This window comes from Trichosurus vulpecula, chromosome 2 (assembly GCF_011100635.1).
Source record: "Trichosurus vulpecula isolate mTriVul1 chromosome 2, mTriVul1.pri, whole genome shotgun sequence".
In the NCBI taxonomy this organism is placed as follows: domain Eukaryota; kingdom Metazoa; phylum Chordata; class Mammalia; order Diprotodontia; family Phalangeridae; genus Trichosurus; species Trichosurus vulpecula.
In genome coordinates, this window is record NC_050574.1 from 165,834,174 (window position 1) to 165,848,723 (window position 14,550).

At 45.8% G+C, this 14,550-nt stretch overlaps 1 protein-coding gene across 2 annotated transcripts in view; it reads left to right on the forward strand.

Annotated features, from left to right (window-relative positions):
- ST3GAL4 (ST3 beta-galactoside alpha-2,3-sialyltransferase 4) overlaps positions 1 to 13,900 on the forward strand; it is a 43,216-nt gene extending 29,316 nt beyond the window's left edge. Inside the window, exons 2-11 of one of the 2 annotated variants that reach the window (XM_036744275.1) lie at positions 7,684 to 7,759; positions 8,068 to 8,137; positions 8,915 to 8,995; positions 9,291 to 9,388; positions 9,831 to 9,891; positions 10,673 to 10,768; positions 11,151 to 11,340; positions 12,176 to 12,319; positions 12,532 to 12,675; positions 13,142 to 13,900. In XM_036744275.1, coding sequence (XP_036600170.1) covers positions 7,744 to 7,759; positions 8,068 to 8,137; positions 8,915 to 8,995; positions 9,291 to 9,388; positions 9,831 to 9,891; positions 10,673 to 10,768; positions 11,151 to 11,340; positions 12,176 to 12,319; positions 12,532 to 12,675; positions 13,142 to 13,228 — 987 coding nt within the window. In that variant the 5' untranslated portion in view covers positions 7,684 to 7,743 and the 3' untranslated portion in view covers positions 13,229 to 13,900. The remainder of the gene's footprint in view (positions 1 to 7,683; positions 7,760 to 8,067; positions 8,138 to 8,914; positions 8,996 to 9,290; positions 9,389 to 9,830; positions 9,892 to 10,672; positions 10,769 to 11,150; positions 11,341 to 12,175; positions 12,320 to 12,531; positions 12,676 to 13,141) is intronic. The other variant, XM_036744274.1, reaches the window with a different exon arrangement.
- The last annotated feature ends 650 nt before the right edge of the window (positions 13,901 to 14,550 follow it).

Consider the following 14,550-nt stretch of genomic DNA (forward strand, 5'->3'; position numbering starts at 1 on the left):
CTTTAAAACAAGGTGAAATTCCCTTGATGTATATCCTAATGAAATATGCTTCACATGCCTGCAAATATTAAGGATGGTATTTCATTTTTTAAAAAATTATTTATTGCTATTTTTCAGTATTCACTTTTGATTTCTAAATTTTTCCCTCCACCCTTCCCAAGTTGGCATACAAAAGGATATATATCATATATTTATATGTACATATATACACACATATAAATGTATTATGTATTTATATTAATATGTTATGTATTAACATTAAATATATATAAAGGTTATACTTGTGTAATCATTAAACATATTTCCACATTAGTCAGGTTGTGAAAGAAGAAGCAGAACAAAAGGGGAAAACCAGGAGAAATAAAAAACAATAAAAGAGAAAATAGTACGCTTTAATCTGCATTCAGACTCCATAGTTCTTTCTCTGAATGTGGATAGCATTTGCCATCATGAGTCTTTTGGAATTGTCTTAGATCATTGTATGCTGAGAAGAGCTAATTCTATCAAAGTTAGTCATCACACAATGTTGCTGTTACTGTGCACAATGTTCTCCTGGTTCTGCTCGTTTCATTCAGCATCAGTTCATTTAAGTCTTTCCAGGTTTTTCTGAAATCCTCTTGCTCATCATTTCTTATGAAACAATCGGATCCCATTACATTCATATACCACAGCTTGTTCAGCCATTTCCCAGGTGATGGGCATCCCCTCAATTTCCAGTTCTTTGTCACCACAAAAATTGCTGCTATAAATATTTTTGTACATGTGGGTCCTTTTCCCCTTTTTACGATCTCTTTGGGATACAGACCTAGCAGTGATATTGTTGGATCAAAAGATATGTACAGTTTTATAGCTGTTTGGGCATAGTTCCAAATTGCTTTCTAGAATGGTTGGATTAGTTTACAACTCCATAAGGATGGCATTTTGCTGCCACGGGGTCTTCTGTCCTGGGCCAACAAGTAGGTGAGGTATAGCAAGGTTTTGCCTGCCTGAGATAGCTGAACTGTCAACTTTTTCAGCTGAGGTGGGCTTCCCAGATGGGGGTGCCTATAAAATTGGGGCTCAGAGTCATTCCCTTGCCCTGGCTAGGTGTTTGCACTTGCCTGGTCAGTGGTTCTCAGCTTTGTGGGATTGATACCCTCTCAGGTTGGAAAAGGAGAGGGAGACAGTAACTGGTTATTTCAAGGCATGTCATGAAGTTCTGGGAAAAAAGTAGTCATAGTCCTAGGTTTTCATAACTGGAAGAGATCTCAGAGATTAAGTCCAAGCCTCTTGTTTTACACATGAGGAAACTGAGCTTGAAATTAAAGAACTTGTTCTTGCTAAGCCCAGACATCTGACCTGTATGTAGCCCAGTGCTCTTTTTGCCACATTGTGATGCCTCCTCCCTGCTCAATAGAAGATGGCTAATTTTAATTCTAATTAAAAAAAAACCCAAACTATATGCACGAATATGATAGCCCCTCCCTTTTTCAAAAACAATGAGCTTTTAAAAAATTCAATTCATTATTATTCTCTTTTTCCATAATTATTCAGCCACCCTGGGCAGTTCCCTGAATTTAATATGTTTGGTCACCTCTGGGCCTCTGAAAAGGCACTTCCTTCTTTTCCTTCTCCAACTCTGTTAGGTACCACTTCCTCCATGAAACCTCTGATTTTTCCCAGTTGTTAATGATCTCCCCCCTCCTCAAATTACTTTATTTTTTTTACTTGCTTAGAGTATGTTGTATCTCCAGAGGGTCATGTAAGATCTTTGAAGTCAAGGACTGTTTTTTTTTCCTGTGTCGTTGTGTCCTGGAGCCTAGGATATTGTCATGCACATCATCATAGAAGCTTAAAAAATTTTGTTGAATTGAAACAAATATACATCATATTGCCATCCTCTAAGCTTATAAATTAGAAATGGTTGCCATTCTACAACAGTAGAAGGTATTGCCACACTGGGAAAGTCCTTATGATCATAAAAACACAGGTACAACAAATAAATAAGTGGTATAATAGAATTTTATTTAGGTGGAGGTGGCGAATAATTATGGAATTAAAGGAAGAAAGGGTAATTAAAGGCCAGAAATTTGGGAAATCTGGGGAGGGGGTAGAGGAAGAGGAAGTATTCTGTTAATTAACCAGCTAGAATGACTCATCCCTCCCATCCTGGTAGGGCCAAAGTCTGAGGATTTGTTTGGCTTTTGACTTTTACTGCCTCACCTTCTGAAGAGGAGAGACAAATTGGCTAATGGGGTGATGGGCCAAGAAAAGAAGGTGAGAAAGAGAAGCCCTTGCCCAGGACTTAATGACTTCGAAGGCGAAGAGTTGGCCTGAGAAAGAGGCAGATATGCTGGGAAGACCCACTAGAGGTTGGAGTTGGTCCCTGTTCTAAGAGGGGCTGTCCTGGGACTCTCAGTCCCCAGGCCCATCCCATTCTGATCTCTCGCACGTATTCTTGGTACCTGAATGCTCAGAGAAGGCACAAGGAAGGGCTGGGTCCGTGGGACATCATTGTGATCCTTGCATTTGTTCCATAGATTAATAACCAGTTCATAATCTGTAATACCACCTTATTGGTGCCTCCTTAGGAGCTGTGCCAGGCTCATTCTGGGAAGAGCGGGTAGACAGGAAGCAGTCCTATAGTTCTTTGTGTATCTTTCTGCTCTGGGACAAAGCTCTGTAGGCATTGACTGTCAGACTGAGTGGACAGAAGTTGAGTGGTAGGATTTTTTTATTAGAGACTGAAAAGGTTCAGGATTCCATTCCCTTAATGTCTAAGGGCAGGGGTGGGGAACCTGCCTTAGTGTCTTCCCATGTTTAGAGGATACAGGAGTCTCTTCTCCAAGGTCTTGAGATGGAGACAAAACAAACTGCAGTTCAGCCTAGTTCTGTCCTTCTACCCAGCCTTCACTTGAGAATCAGCTTGTGCCTCTTTCATGCCAATCCAGTCCCCCTCCTCCACCCCATGGATTCAGAAGGCAGCCTATTCGAGAACTCACCCCTGACCTACCAACTCACACCTCTTCCCTGGTCCAGGGTCTAGAGTACTCTGCAAACACATGGGCTAATATAGGTTAATTGTTTATTTTTGTCGTCTTAGCTTCGTTACCCTTGAGAGGCAACGTGGTGGAGCATACAGTGAGCTTCACTTCTTATTAAGTCAGGAAGACATGGATTCAAGTGTTGCTTCTGTCACATCCTGGCTGTGTGACTCCAGAAAAGTTACTTCACCTCTCTGTGCCCCAGATAACTCTAAGACATGCAGCTGCAAACCAGTTGTTGAGTTGCATTGGTAGGAGGAGTTTCCTCTGCAGGGGCTCCTTATACAGTTGAAACTGAAGGTCCTAAATGACTAAAGATCTCTGTCTACTCTGTCTCCCTCGCCCCTATTCCATTTCCTACTCTCCTCTTCCTCTGCTTTCTTGCTATGTTTCCTCTCCTTTATTGCCTCTCTGCTCCTTCTCTCCCAGGATGCTCTTGGGTTTTATCCTTTTGTCTTTCTTCTACCCCTACGTAGCCTTAGCTGGAGCTTCTCAGGGGCATTCATTGCAAAAATTTAAAAAAAAATGTGTGTATATGTATATGTGTGTGTGTGTAATTTTATATACACAGATGTTTTTGAGAGGCTTCAAAAGAAACATACAATTTTTGCCTTTCACAAGCTTACTATCTTTATTGGGTGGGGAATGTAAGTAATGTTGGTGTTATAGAAATAACAGCTTACATTTTTATAGCACTTAAAGGTTTATAAAGTGGTTCACAGTGTTTATAAAAGAAAGTACTTCCACAATCCCCACTGGTTTTAGGAGTCAGGAGGAGTAGACCATGGCCCTGACACATACCAGCCATGTGACCACTGGTAAGTCACATCAGTAAGTAACATTACCACTATGACCTTCTGTTTCTTGTCTTTAAAAAAAATTAATGGATCTTTTGTTCTTCCATCATCCTTATCTCCCTTCATGCCCCACTTTCTCCTCCCTTTCCCAGAGAGCTATTTCCCAAATCAAATAATAAAAAAGGATAAATAAGAAATAATTTACAGAGGGAAGGCACTGGAATTAATAGAGGGTGGGGAAGGCTGTAGAAGGTAGGATTTTAGTTGGGACTTGAAGCTAAGGAGGTCAGTGGCCAGAGCAGAAGAAGGAAGGAAGTATGTTTTCTTATCTAAATCAGTTTTGTTCTTTTTTTGCTAACAAATAAGAATTCTCAAGCAAAATGAAACCACACATCAGCCATATCTGAAAATGGATATCTTCTTCCGCACCACTCTAGTTCATTACCTCTCTGCTGGCAGATCGTGTTTTGAATCATCAGTTTCCTGTAGGTGTGATTGGTAATTGCATTGGTCAGTTATTAAGTGTCACACTTGCTTTCTTTTACTATGTTATATTCATTATACAAATCGTCACGGTTCTGCTCACTTTGCTTTTCACCACTTCATATACGCCTTCCCAGGTTTCTCTGAATCTATCTCTTTGATCATTTCTTATGTCATCCCCTCACTCGATAAACTCCAGTGGCTCCCTGTTGCCTCCAGCAGCAAATACAAAATGCTCTGTTTCTTATTCAAAGCCCTTCATAACCTAGCCCACTTCTACCTTGCCTGTCTTCTTATACCTCACTTCTCAACACATACTTGTTGATCCAGTGACACTAACCTCCTGGCTGTTCCACGAACTAAATGCTCCATCTTTTGGTTCCTGGTATTTTCTATGGCTGTCCTTCTTGCCTGGAACCCTCTCCCTCCTCCACTTTCATTACTGACCTCCCTGACTTCATTAAAGTCCCAACTAAAATCCTACCTTCTACAGAAAGCCTTCCCTAACACCTCTTAATTCTAGTGCCTTCCTTCTGTTAATCATTCTCTATTTATCCTGTATATAGTTTGCTTTGTGTACATTTATTTGTATGTTTTCTGCCCCATTAGATTTTCAGTTCCTTGAGGGAAGGGACTATCTTTTGATTTTTTTTTTAATCTCCAGCGCTTAGTTTAGTGCCTGGCATATAGTAGATGCTTATTAAATGTTTGTGGATTGATTGAATAATATTCCATTACATTTATAAGCCATAATTTATTCGGTCATTCCTCAATTGATGGACACCCACTTTGTTTCCAGTTCTCTACTTCAGTAAAAGCGGTTCTATATAAAAATTTTGTGTGTATGTGTGTGCTCAAGCGTGCGTGCGTGTGCGTGTGCATGCATGTGGGAGCTTTCATTTTTTCCTCTTATTTCTTTAGGGGTGCATGCCTAGCAGTTATATCACATTGTCAGTTGATGATATGTACAGCTTAGTGACTTTTTGGGTGTATTGCCAAGATTGAGCCTCTGTGTCTTAATCTGTAAAAAAGATATTTGTGGTATTCTCAGAGTTCATATGAGGATGATGTTTTATAAATCTTAAGGAGGCAGATATGTGCTTTTACTATTGTTATGTGAGATATTTGAGTAACAGTATAAGACAGTAAGTGGTAAATTCTGTGAGATTTCAAGAAAGAGTGATAAGGATTGTGGGGAGTCCTGGTGGATCAGTTAAGCCTCAAGTTATGATTTGGGTAGGCAGAGAAGAGGAGAAAGGGCATAAGAGTAGCAGAGGGAATGGCATAAGCTAAGGCTTGAGTCCAGAATGTACGTGGTGAGTTGGCTGGCTTTCTGCGGGCAGGAGGAGCCAGGAGCAGAGCCGGAGGCGGGAGAAAAATAAGGGTTAGGGTGCACACTTAGGGTTAGGGTTAGTAGATAAGGTTGAGGCTTCATTGTGGAAATTCTTGAACACTAGGCAACATACTTTATTGCTTAATGAATGCTTATTGAGTGACCCTGTCATCTTCTATTCAGTCATCAAAGGGATCTTCCTAAAGTGCAACTCTGACCACTTCGCCTTCTTGTGCAGCACATTCTAATGGTTCCTTATTACCTCCAAGATTGAATAGAAAATCCTTTTTGGCCAATATTACCCACCCGTGTTCACTCATCAGTGGCTTCCTAATACCTTCAGAACCAAATAGAAAATCTTCTGTTTAGCTTTTAAAGTCCTTCACTGGCTCTGGCCTCCCTAATCTTCCTGACACACAACCGCCCCTCTCCCAACTCCATGCATTTTCACTGACTCCCATTTCTGGACATCACTCCCCCCTGGCTTCCTTCAAGTCTTAACTAAAATCCTACTTTTGGCAAGAAGACTTTTCCCGTTCCCCCTCAATTCTAATGTCAGCCCTCTGAGATTATCTCCAATTTTTGTTGTATATAACTTCTTTGTGCATTTACATGTTGTCTTCTCCATTAGATTGTGAGCTCCTTGAGTGCTGGGACCATTTTGGCCTTTTCTTTTTGCTTAGCACAGTGCCTGATGCTTAAGAGGTGCTTAATAAATGCTTGCTCATTAGTGAGGTTAGTCCTCTAGCACTGTCCATTGTAGGCGATGGATAACCACATCAGGTAGCCTAGCGGGGAAACTCTTATTTCAGAGTCAAGAAAGACCTCCCTTCTCAGTTCCTCTGCTTCCTAGCTGTCTGACTATGCACCAAACGCTTCTCTCCCAGTCTCAACTTCCTCAGTTGTAAAATGTGTGTATCAGTTCTTATATTACTTATTTCATAAAGTTGTCATGACTAGAAAGTGAGTTGTCAACTTAAAAGTGCTATATAAATGAAAGTTTTTTTTTCAATATTTGCTTCTATACATTCCCTAAAATTCCTGGTCAGAGTTTGGACTGGTCAGCTCAAAAGGAAATATAAATAAGGTTGTGCTGGCCAGGAAGGGAAGTTGAAAGGGAAGTGCTTGCTTTGGGGCATAGGAGTATCCTTCTGGCATTAAGTCTGAGAAGGCCAACAGTCTTTGAGCCATTGTTTTGGGGTTTTCTCACTCAGTGGGAACTCGTGGGGTTGTTTCTGTCCAGCCATCCTGCTCTGATTTCTTGGCAGGGCCAATGGTAGCTGACCTTGGGTAGTGGCGGTTGGGTAAACATTTGTGTAGATGGAACATTAACCAAACCCTTTGCAGATTAGCTTAACTCCTTTAAGAAGGTGGGGGCACCCTCTCCAGGTGCCAACTTGATCCCTTCCTAGGGGGATGGAGTGGGGTGTGAGAGAGGAGGGAAAAAGTTGGAGAAGCTTGCTTGCTGCTAAGTGGATGTGAGACTACCCAAATTTGGCCGTATACCTTGAAAGCAGAGCTACAAGTTGGAAAGATTCACCTACAAATGTTAGAGTGCGAGTTCTGTTTTCTACTCGTCTTCCCAATGAATAATAGTTGCCTCTTCTTCCCCTCCACTGGAGTAGGAGAGCAGTGATTACCGTTCTCTCTTAATTTGTCTCCTAGGATGTCAGAAAATACCTGGGGGTCTGTAAGGTAGGATTTGGGACTTGAGGTGTGGAATAGTCAGGTCAGCTAAAACCTAAAGCAGGGCTGGGGAACTGGTGACCTTGAAGCCACATGTGACCCTCTAGGTCCTCAAATGCAGCTTCAAGTTTGGATTTCAGTCACAGGGCTGCACTCGAAGACCCAGAGGGTCACATGTGGCCTCGAGGCCTCAGGTTCCCCACCCCTGACCTAGGCCCTAATAAACAGCCACATACTTCCTCAGGGTGGGGAGTTGGCAGTCAGTTAGGGAAACAGATAGCCTATAAGTATGTTCTCCTTGAATGGTCAAGAAGTTGACTTTTCTGGGGCTGACCAGACACCTGTTACTCTTTATTCCTAGGTGGCCCGAGGCAGCCGAGATGAAAGCTCTCCTTGGGAGCCGTGCTACCTGCTGAGAAACATGATCAGCAAGTCTCGTGAGTATCTTTCCCTGGAAGGGTGGCTCTGGTATAGTGGGTGGTCTTATATCTTGCCTCCCAATCTGGGATGATTAGAGTGGGACAGGGACCTTGCATCGGAATCGTTCAGGAATGAGGGAGAAGGGGAATCTCCTTTGTACTGTACTCGATGTGAGGATATGTCCATCTTGAGCTAGAATGAATTTGCTTAGCTGGGGTTGGAAGGGTGTCATCAGAGAAGGAAGATGGGGTATGATTAGGAGAAGTGGGATTGGGGTAGTGGTCCCCACCATCTTCTCTAGTCTCTTTGGATATCCTGTCTGTAGGCTGGAAGATCTTGGCCGTGCTGGCTCTGTTCCTGGTCATGGCCTGGTATTCTATCTCCCGAGAAGACAGGTATGTAGTACCTGAGTATAGCTTTTATTTGAATTATATTAATTTATCTTCCAACTTAGAAGCCTGGCCCCTGAAAAACTGGAAGGGGATGGAGGTGGGGACAGCTACAGAGCAGGGTGCCCAGTAGAAGTTGAAGCATATGTCAGCCAAATAACTGTATGTTCTGTGTTTAGCACCGTATCTGGCATGTATGTAGTAGGTGCTATATAAATGCCTATATAAATCCCCTTCCCCTCCTCTTCCTGGAGAAGTCATGGAATCAGTTTCTTCATTTAAGTGGAGATGAGGGCACTTATACTACCTGCCTCACAGGGCTACTGGGATGATCAAATGGGATTTTGTACAGAAGAAATAGTGGAGATACAGCTTCTTATGGATTGTGAAGTGTTGCTCTGCCAGATGTCCCCTGTTACTGTTTCTTTCTCCTGCTTTCTCCCTGGACATAGGTGGGCTAGTAGATTGGACAGGCCTGAGACAGCCAGCTGCTCTCTCCATTGGCTAGGATCCAGGATGAGCCCCCACCCCAGGGGATGTGGGAATAGGAATTAGGGCACTCTGTTAGGCCTGGGGATACAAATACACAAGTGACACAGTTCTCCTCAGGGAGCTTACATTCTTCTGGCTGAAGGGCTCATTCCCTTGATATCTGGACATTTTTAAGGGGAACCCTAATTGGACCTGACAGGGTTGGTGTGTCTGAGGTGCCAGGCTCACAGTGTCCTTGGCAGAAGTGCAGGGGAGCCTCTGACTCTCCTCCTTTCCCTCCTTTTGTTCCAGTTTTTATTTCCCTGTCCAAATGGAAGGGCTGAAGTGCCCTCAGGGTGAGGTGGAAAAGAAAGCTGCTCAACTCATTGGCAAGTATGTGAGGATGGGGTGGGGGAGAGGGTGGGGCTCCATGGGCAAAACTGGAGACTAGGGCTGATTTCAGGGTGGGCAGACAGGTGCCCTGTGAAGAAGATTGGTCCATTGCTGGTAATGGCAACCTTTGAGAGTGGTAGGGAGAGGAGAGTGTCAAACTGTGAGTCTGAGAACTAGGTGGGCTGGGGCTGGTGGGTCAGTCATTGGGTATGGGGATAGTATTGGGCAGAAGCCTGGCCCTGGTTCTAATGGATGGATGTACTTCACCCTTCCCCTTCCTCCCCCGGGGCTGTAGCTACTCTCGAGACCAACCCACCTTTTTGCAGTTGAAGGATTTTTTCTGGATACAGAGAACATCCACATACCAGCTGCCTTATGGTGTCAAGGGGAGCGGTAAGTGCCAACGGTCAGGCAGGGCTGTTAACTCCCTCCTTGACCTGGCTTCTTCCTCTCCTGTTTCCTGTCCTTACACATTGATCTCCATGATGCCAGTATACTTAGCCCTGAGCCACTCTGAGGGCCTATCAATCACTCAATCAGTGTACATTTATTAAGTGTCTCCTGTGTGCCGGGCCCTATCCCAGGCCCTGCAAATGGAAAGACATAAGCAAAACAGACCCTGCCCTTCAGCACTCTTCATTACTGTTGTTACATATAAAACAAATGGTGCCCAAGTTGTAGAGACCTAAAGGGAAGAGCCTAGCTGGGATGTTTTATGTGTCAGCGGAAGATGGCCTACTGTTTGGAGGAGAAAGAAGGGGGCGTGAAAAGGGGTTTCCAGGATGGGGGCCCTGCTGCTGCTTCTACCACCTCTCCAATTCTGTTGTCCTTGCAGAAGATGTACTCCTGAGGGTTCTGGCCATCACCAATTATGCCATGCCAGAGAGCATCCAGAAGTGAGCAAAAACCATCCCCCTCCCCTCTCTTCCTAACCCCCTCAGTCTGTCCCCACTGAAGTAATAAATACTGCCTCTCTTCTCTTCTCCTTCCCACTCTCCTCCATTCCCCTGCTCCAGTATGGGACTGTGGAGCTAATTCTCTGCCCTGATCAGTGTTCACAGGTGTCTGATCCTGGTATAACCCTTCCCACCCTTGGTCTTCTTCTTGCCCCAGCTTGAGGCATTCCTGGCCACAGATCAGTCCCAGTGAGCTTTGTACACCTGGTCCTCTGGGTGAGAACCATGCTCAGGATGAACCTCCCTCTCTCCCCTGTGAGCCAGGTCTGCCAGTCCCCATGGCGACATAGGCTGCTGAAGGTGTCACCTTGGTGACAGGATGGAAATGAGCAGGAGGGTGCTTGGAGAGTCTAGAGCAGAATTCTGATTTCTGCTGTTTATAATGCTTTCTTCTACCCCATCAGCTCTCCTTTCCACTCCCCAGTTTTTCTTCCTCCTTCTTTGCTGTCTCTTTCCACTAAATGTTCCTTTTCTTCTCCTTCCTTGGCACCCTTGAAGTCCAATCTTAGGAATTGGATTCTTATTGGATGCCAGGTACCCCTGTGACTCTGTAGTAAGCCCTGTGGGGAATTCTAATTGAGATGAGGGGGGGTTGAGATTTTGGCACATTTTTATGATGTATTGATGAAAGGGGAGTCAGTGATTGGTTGTCTGGCTGTGGTGGGTGGGTGGAGGAGGTGGCCAGGTAGGGTTCCCTGATACTCTCTCCACTCTGTGGCAGGCTGAAGTGCCTCCGGTGCGTGGTGGTGGGGAATGGCCATCGACTAAAGAACAGCTCTTTGGGGAACACCATCGACAAATATGATGTGGTCATCAGGTTGGTTGGGTGTTCTGGGATGCCTTTTCCCTTCCTTCCTCCCAGAGATGGGACTGATAGCAACTCAGGTCCCTAGTGTGCCTGTCCAGGAGAGGAGCCATGTCTTGCCCCTTGAGGGATCACCACAGTGCCCTTGTGCTGAAATCTAATGACTGTGTGACTGTAAGAGGACAGTCATAGGTTCACGTTCTGTTTCTTCCACTTACTCTGTGAACTTGGGCAAGTTACTTCTGCCCCTGGGCCTCAGTTTCGTCATCTGTGAAATGAGTAGATTGGCTTTGTTCCCTTAAGTCCCTTTTATCCCCCAATCTACGAGCCCCTGGAATGTGGGGGACAGGCAAAACCCTCATGAGTAACGATCAGACTCTTTCCTCCATCCCAGGCTGAACAACGCTCCAGTGGTTGGCTACGAGAGCGACGTGGGATCTAAGACCACTATGCGTCTATTCTACCCAGAGTCTGCCCACTTTAGCCCCAAAGTGCAGAACAACCCTGATACCCTCTTGGTCTTGGTGCCCTTCAAGGCGATTGACTTTCACTGGATTGAGACCATCTTGAGGGATAAAAACCGAGTGAGTACAAGGACCCTGCAGAGTGGCGTAAGCTGGTGATCAGGGCCTGCAATCTGAGTCACCTCCACTCCTCCTATGCCCAGGATGCCTGGAATATTAACAGATATGGGATGATCAGGTCTTAGGCCTCTGGAAACCAATACATAATTACTTTATTTTCACCTGGGGTCAGGCTGGTGGTCCATGTCTTGATCCTTCTGGGAGGATTGCCAGAGCTTGGAGAGATTTCTGAGAAGAGTGCAGGCTGCAGTAGATATGGGTGATGGCGGGACATGGTGTCTGGAGCACCAGCACTCTTATCCCCCACCAGAGCTGCCTGGCACAAGGGAATGAGATTATTCCCTCCATACTATCCTCTGGGAAATAGAAAATTCTATGTAGATAAGGGCCCTTTAGAGATTACCTCATCCTCTGATCAGGACTGCAGCCGAGAGCCTTCAGAGAGATCTTCAGGAGATTCCATAGCCCACCACCCAGGGCTGACCTATCCATTCAGGCATTTTACCTTTTATGTAACCCAAATTCCTCTTGGGAGGAGAGTAGGCCACTTTACTTGCTTGTGTCCACAGTGATGGAAAGCAACTGTCTTTCCTCTCCTTGTTGTGACCCAGCCTGTGTAAAATATGACAGCTTCTTTCAGCTCCCCACCACTGCCTCCCATCTAGGCATCTCTCTTCTCTCTTTCCTGCATGGAGCCCCTGTTTCAGGTTCCTTCTGCTCTGGGGCTCCTCTGTCTCTTATCTCAGACGCACTTCTCCCATTATTTACACTCGTTTCCAGTCTCTGGCATGCTGGGGCTAAAGCCCACTCTTCATTAACTCTTCTCCCACTCCAGGTGCTAAAGGGCTTCTGGAAACAGCCCCCCCTCATCTGGGATGTCAACCCTAAGCAGGTTCGGATCCTTAACCCCTTCTTCATGGAGGTCACTGCTGCTAAACTGCTGAGCCTGCCCATTCGACCATCCCGGAAGATCAAGCAGGTTGGCTGGGAAGGGGACAGCAGGGAGAATGGAGCTGGAGGATGGACTGGGGTCATGGACGTGCACGAGTTCAGAACTGGACAGGGCTTGGAACCTGTTCTCTGGGGACTCGGGAATCTGAGGATTTCATCTTTAATTCTTTAACCCTTCCTTTCCTTCTCTCTCCCCACTCCCCACTTCCTCTCCTTCCCCCCTCCTCTGCCTCCTTCTAGAAACCTACCACAGGCCTGCTGGCAATCACCTTGGCACTCCACCTCTGTGACCTGGTACACATTGCTGGCTTTGGCTATCCAGACTCCTCTAATAAGAAGCAGACCATTCACTACTATGAGCAGGTCTTTCTCAAGTCAATGTCTGTGAGTTTCACTCTTTCTCTGGGGTCCCTGCCCTCTTATGCGATTCCTGTGAGCTTTGGATAGGGAGAGAAGGGAGGCAAGGCCACAGAGGGAGTGATTGGATAAGCCCTGGAAGAGAAGAGGGAGGAGTAGTGGGGAAAAAAGTGGTCTAGTTTCTCAGGAATGGAAGCCAGAATAGTGCTAGGGTACAAAGGAATTCCATGTTGGGGCTAACACAACCTAGTTCTAGGTCAGGACTAGAATCTAGGTGATCTGACTCCCAAGACCGGGACTCCTTCTGTTAGGTCACTCTTGATGTTATTATAATCCTAAATCTTTTCTCTTTTGAGAAGCCAGGACTTGGGAGTGAGGGAGCTCCCGGGGGAGAGTGGTGATGGTTATGAGGAAGGGACTTTCATGGGGGCTGGGAATGGGTCAAAGAAACCCGTGTGAGTACCTAAAGTGTATTTTCTTTAAATTTCCAAAGGCATCAGAACACAACGTCTCTCATGAGGCCCTGGCTATCAAACGGATGTTGGAAATTGGAGCTGTCAAGAATCTTACTTACTTCTGACTTGGGCAAGAACTGTACCAGTCAATCTGTCCGTCTTGCTGCCAGAGGAACCACTCTTGCATGGCTATGGGGAATCCTGGTGCTTGTAAAATGCACTTGGACCCAACCCTCTTCAGCTACAGGGAGAGGGCCCTGGGATTGGCCAAGAGTGGGTTGGGGGCAGTGCCCCAGGCTACACCTCTGAAGTCCAGGGCCCAGCAGGTTGTGAGGCCATGGAGTCTTAATGAAGAGTATGGAAGCCAAGTCCAGGAGTTAGGGTTGGTGCTTTCATGACCACTTTCCCCACCGGGGTCAAGAGACCATTTAATGTTCTATTTAATTGGGGGTATAAGGGGATGAGAGGAAGAGTTAATGCCTTAGCCACATGGGGAGGAGTTATGGGCTGGTCCCATAGTACTCCCAGGAAAGAGAGAACCAGGGCCCTCATGGGCACAATACAGTATTTTTCCCATTTTTTATACCCACACAAATGTGATGGGGCCTTTGAGGCCTGGACTCAGAGTACAGACAGCCTAAGAACTAGGCATAGATTCTGGGAATGTTGTTTGGAATAGGGGCTGCTGCCTCCCAGCTGGCATGGGAGGAGAATGAGGGCATGAAGGGGTTCTTCAGGGGAGGGTCCCCATTTTTGAAATAGGTTTATGAACCTGTCATTAAATATTTTTCCTCAAAGGAAGATGGAGTCATTTTGTTATTAGGTGAGGCTGGGATGGAGGGGTTGGCAACAGAGGGTTCAGAGGGGTAGCTGAAAAATCCAAGGAAGCAGCTCCCATTTTTGGCATGGGGCAGCTGTCTTGAGAGCTGTTGTGGTTATCTGTCATCCTCCTAGTGTTCTTGGGGCTGGGAATGCAGTGGGAATCAGATTTGACCTTGTTAGGAAGGGAGTGTTCCCTCTCCCACACAGCTTGTTGAGGACACAGGCAGTGAGCTCTGGCCCAGAACCTCTTCTGGTGTCCATAGCTGCCCTGCCCATCATGTATCAGGTTTGGCTTTCTAGCAATTGCCTCTGATTCCCAAAGTGTGTGGTTGAAGGCTGGGGGCCAAGGCAATGGGACAGGCAGGGATGGTCAGGACAGAACCTTCTGTCTCCCTCTCTTGCCACCTGTGCCCCACTCATCACTTCACAGAATCCCAAGCTGGAGAGTGGGGTGGAGTCAGATATCTGGAGCCAGCTTCCCCTTCCCTCGATGCTCCCTCCCATAGTGCAAGTGGTGCAAGCCAGGTGTCTTGTGTCAGCTCCGGAAAAGGCAGAGTACTGGGGACAGGCCAGCACTCCAATCTCTAGTCTCAGCCATTCTCAGGCTGTGCATGCTGCTGCTGCT